Source organism: Pteropus vampyrus, unplaced genomic scaffold (genome assembly GCF_000151845.1).
Source record: "Pteropus vampyrus isolate Shadow unplaced genomic scaffold, Pvam_2.0 Scaffold2, whole genome shotgun sequence".
NCBI lineage: Eukaryota > Metazoa > Chordata > Mammalia > Chiroptera > Pteropodidae > Pteropus > Pteropus vampyrus.
The window spans coordinates 32,493,046-32,498,130 of NW_011888783.1; the positions used below are offsets into that span (position 1 = coordinate 32,493,046).

At 32.4% G+C, this 5,085-nt stretch overlaps 1 protein-coding gene across 2 annotated transcripts in view; it reads right to left on the minus strand.

The window, feature by feature from the left end:
- Positions 1-5,085, minus strand: part of ARL6IP6 (ADP ribosylation factor like GTPase 6 interacting protein 6) — a 111,497-nt gene that overhangs the window by 77,907 nt on the left and 28,505 nt on the right. The window contains exon 4 of one of the 2 annotated variants that reach the window (XM_011359329.2): positions 365-975. The exons of the other annotated variant lie outside the window; for it this stretch is intronic. Coding sequence (XP_011357631.1) covers positions 882-975 — 94 coding nt within the window. The 3' untranslated portion in view covers positions 365-881. Of the gene's footprint in view, positions 1-364; positions 976-5,085 lie in introns of those variants that run through there. 2 annotated transcript variants of the gene reach the window in all.

Genomic DNA, 5,085 nt, shown 5'->3' on the forward strand with positions numbered 1-5,085 from the left:
TATTAAAAACAAAATAACAGTTCTGTTGAAGTAACAACATATACACCAGGATAAATATTTGAAATTGTAGAAACAAATAACGAACAGCTTCAAATTTCTCATTATTTTAACAGCTTAAATAAGTTACCCCTTTTTAGTCATTTTTTGTTAAAAATAAGTTTATTTAATTTTAAAGTAAGGTCAATGTGCTTTTGTTGCTTGTTTTAAAAGACAAAATACTTATTAAAAATGGCAGTTATTACTTTGCACCAGCTAAGGAATAACATTTACATTTGCCTAGATGCAACAATTTTTAAAACATACAAATTCAATATGAAGTAGGAAAACATGTAAAAAAAAACATATAAGGAGCTATGCTCCATTAAAAATATAAATGCACCTTGTATTGATTATATGAATATCAAAAACTAAATATCCTGATTTAAAAGTAGCTTCTATAAAATGTAATGGGCATTCTTTGCTTTGCTGATATAATAATAATTAAGAAATAGTTCTAGCTCAGTTAACAGTAATATCAGGTTTTTCTTAGCAAAAATGTAGTACATATATGGAAAGGTAGGTATTGACCTATATTCAAGTTTTCCAGTTTGATTTCCATTAAAATGTTTTCTACAACTTAGAAAAATAACACACAAAAGAAAAAAGATGAGGTAAACATTTTACAATTTTAAGAAATTACATGAAACTTAATTCTCATACCCAATGCTTACGTTCTAGAACGATGCTTAAGAAGGTCCTCCATAATGATGATAAGATACGTATCTGAATCATATAATGAATAGTAGGTTTCTTGGTCTTCTCAGTAGGTAATGATGTTCTTCCCTGTTATTACAAAGCCATCATGACTAAGTTTTGCCAAGTATATTGCTTCAATGTTGGGTTTACATGAGGCACCATGCAACAGTAAGAGCAGCTACAATGCCATTCAAAATTGCCATGCTATAGCCCATGTGGAAAGAATGTCCAGTAAGTTTCCTGGTGGGGGAGAAACAAATGAAAAAAAAGGAAAATGTAACTGGGTATAACAGAAACACCAGCAGTTATCATTGAAAATGCTTACAACCTGGAAATGTGTTATACACTAATACAAATTAAAAAAGAATATTGGACATCTGCAGGATTAGTAATATATCTTAAGTTCTCTGTCAAAAACTGTCCTGGTTCTCAAATATAATTTTTCAATTTCATTATTTAGAGCAAAATGCTCAGTTTGATACCTATCTTTACTGTGCTTCATAGTCACTGGGTATATCTTAACCTAATTCTAAGGTATACATTTTACATTACAAGCATTTCTTTCATTCATTAGCATTGTATTTCCCTGTTCTCTTATTCTCATTTTGAACTTAAAATACATATTATTTCAAGTATTTGTTCTGTTTGTACTCTTTTTAGATTATGTGAAGGACCTCTATTATTTCTTTGAGCACTTGCCCATGTTTGAGTCATAAATCAGATTATGTCTTTTACAGACGTTTCAGTTCTCAACCTAATAAGTTACTTAACTGAAGTGGCTTTTAGTGAGTTCCTAACTATCAGTAAAGACACATCTCTTGTTTTATGGTTACTATGAATGCCAACTATCTTACATGCACAGATTTCCCCTGACATTTGTTCCCTCTCTTTTGTAGCAAATTTACTACATTTTCTTTCTTAACATTCCTCTCACTAACTATATTGCAAAAATACTCTTTGCTTATCCTAATTTGGATCAGATATGCTAAAAAGAAAAAGTAGTATCTAATTGGTGTCCGAAGCAGAACAGAATCTTCTCACTGAAGCAATCCAAATAGATGACATATAGGAAAATGCACTAGCAGCAGTTAAGAGCTGAAAGTCATTAGAAATAAAGGCCCCTGGACTGAGAGGGTCATTGTGCCTATGTCCTCTCCTCCTTTCCTAAGGATAGGTCAAAGTCAGGAGGTACTTAGATTTGAATTAACATTTGAAGAGCACCGCACTATAATGATCCCAGGCCCACAAGATCTGTGGCAGAGAGTAAAGAAGATATACTATTTGAAGAACCATCTCTTTGTATCCCCTCCGTCCTCCACCGCCCACCCCGCCACCCCCTCATTCACCTGAGACTACAGAAGATCCTGCTTTCTGACAGCTCCCTGTTCTGGTCCATGGGAGTTAATATTTGCCCTCTCCACTCAACCTGACTCACCTAGGGAATAGTTTAAGATACTCCTCATGTGCCACTAAGGGTTAATCTACCTATATGTATTATCTACTATATGGTAAAAAAGGATGTACTAAATGCTTTGCTCCTTTAAAAAAGAAATTCCTCAAACATATGTTGATTAGTGAACAGAAACTTAATTGAACTATCAGTGTTATCAGTCAAAAAAACAAACAAACAAAAACCCACAAATGACCTGAGCACATTTAAATTCATATTAACAAAATAAAGTTAATCATGGAATAGAATTTCAGGGATTAATTGTTCTCTTTACTAGTTGTGACCTAGCACTTTCATAAAAATAGAAAAACCTCTAAAGTACAGTTTACTTAACTTTAGGAAATTACAATAACTACAATGTTGGTATAATTGAATTGCATGGAGATGTACATGCTGAAATGCTCAGTGACCCTTATAAAACAGGCAAAGCAAGGAATTTTAATGGCAATGAAGTTATGCTCCAGATCAGTGATTCTTAGTCTTTTTACCATCTCCAATGTACCATATTTCCACTTCAGGGATAGCAGTTGTCACAAATGTACTGCTTAGGCAAGAGACTTAAAAACTTTGAGCAATCATTTGCTTTAATGCTCCTTTTCAAACACCATGATTTTCTTCTTTGGGGGAAGACACAGACAACCCCTCACAGGTTTTCTCTCCTATGACTCTTATTTGTGATCTCTGAAATCCTGTTAAAAAACTGAAGGTATCTTGGTTCCCTTTGTCAAACCCTTCATTTATCTCACATGTAAGAGTCATGTTTTGAATTGAAAAATGATGACTAACTATGATGCCTCTTTTACTCAATCTCTCTCTCTCTCTATATATATATGTATTTTACTTTTAAAATTAAAGTATACACAGTGCAGTGCTAATGCCTATCATGTATCAATGAAATCTTTATAATGGTTCACCCTTATGGACTCATCATCCAGATCAAATAAAGAACGTTTCTAGCACCACAGAAAACGTCTTTGTTCCTTTTGCCTGTCAATATCCACCTTCCCTCCTCCAAATCCTGAGATAACCACGATACTGTCAGCTATCACAATGACTGCTCTTGAAACTCCATCTACATGGCATCACATAGTATACTTCTGTGTCTATACTTTCACCCGGTACTGTCTGTGAGATTCACTCATGTTGCGTACAGCATTAGTATATTCATCTGTACGCAGTTTAGTACTCTGTTGTATAGAAATACTGAAATTTATCAATCCATTCTACTATTCATGAGTTTCTTCCGATTTCAGGCTACTATAGAGGTACTATGAACATAATACTATGTACATATCTTTTGTGGATGGTAGGCTTTTGCACTCATTTTTATTGGGTATATTCTAGGAGGGGAATTGCTGGGTTATAAGGTAAATGTAAATTTGGCTTTAGTAGAAAGCATTAAATATTTTCCCAAAATAGTTGACTACTTTATACTTCCCACTAGCAATTTATGAGTTTCAGTTTCTCCATATAGTCACCAACATTTTATATTATCAGTCTTTTTAATTTTAGTGAGTCTGTAGAGTATGTTGCTGTGCTTTTGATATTATTTTCCTGATGACTAATGTACTTATTGCCCATTCAGATATCTTCTTTTTTGAAATTCCTGTTCATCTTTTCCTTGTTTTGCAATTGGTTTAGAGTTCTTTACATATTATATATACAAATCCTTTCTCAGAAATGTCTCGTGAATATTTTGTTTATGGCTTGTCTTTTCACTCTCTTAATATCTTTTGATAAACATAAGTTCTTAATTAAATAAGGTCCAACTTATTTTTTAATGGTAATAGTACTTTTTTGTGGCCTTTACAATAAATCTTTGACTACTCCAAGGTTATAAAGATATTCTACTATTTATAAAGCTTTATTGTTCCTCCTTTGACATTTAGGTCTACAATTCATCTCAAATTATTTTTTGTATATGGTGTAAGGTAGAGGCCAAGGTTCATTTTATTCCTATGGATAGCCAATTGTTTCAGGGCAATTTACTGAATAGATCATCTTTTTCCCTTATTGAACTGCTGTGATACCTTTGTTCTAAGTAACATAACCTAGATGTATGGGTCTGTTTTTGGACTATTTTATTCTTTTGGTCTATTTTTCTACTCCTGATAAAAAATCAACAGCTTTTCTATGTAGAAACAGTCAATTATGCTAAAAGATCTCTCAAAATATCAAAAGAAAAACTAAAAAATCCTAGAAATGCAACTAATAATAATGTGCAAGACTCACATGAAGATAACCAAAAAACTTTACTGAAGATCTAAATAAATAGGAAGACGTCCCATGTTCATGGAATTAAAAACAAAATTGTTAAGATGGCAATACTCCCTAAATTGACCTAGATGGTCAATGCAATTCCTCAAAATTCCAACTGCCTTTTTTTTCTTTTTTTCTTTTTTGCAAATATGGACAAGTTGATGCTAAAATTCACATAGAAATCAAGAGATTTCAAAGAGCTAAAACAATCTTGGAAAAAATTAAAAAGTTGAAGGACTCACACTTCTTAATTTCAAAACTTAATACAAAACTACAGTAATCAAATGGTGTGGTACTGGCTTATGACAGACATATAAGACCAATGGAACAGAATTAAGAATCCAGAAATAAACTCATTAATCTACAGTCTTAAAATTAAGTTTTGACAAGGGTACCAAGACCACTTAATAGGAAAAGAACAGTCTTTTCAGCAAATGGTACTGGGATAAAGGGATGTAAAAAAATGAATTTTGTCTTCTACCTCACACAACATATAAAATTTAACTCAAAATAGACCCAAACTACATGTAAGAACTAACCCTATAAAGCTTAGAAACATAGGTGTAAATTTTCATGATCATAAATTAAGCAATGGTTTCTCAGATGTAATATTAACAGTATAAGCAACTAAAAAAATAAAC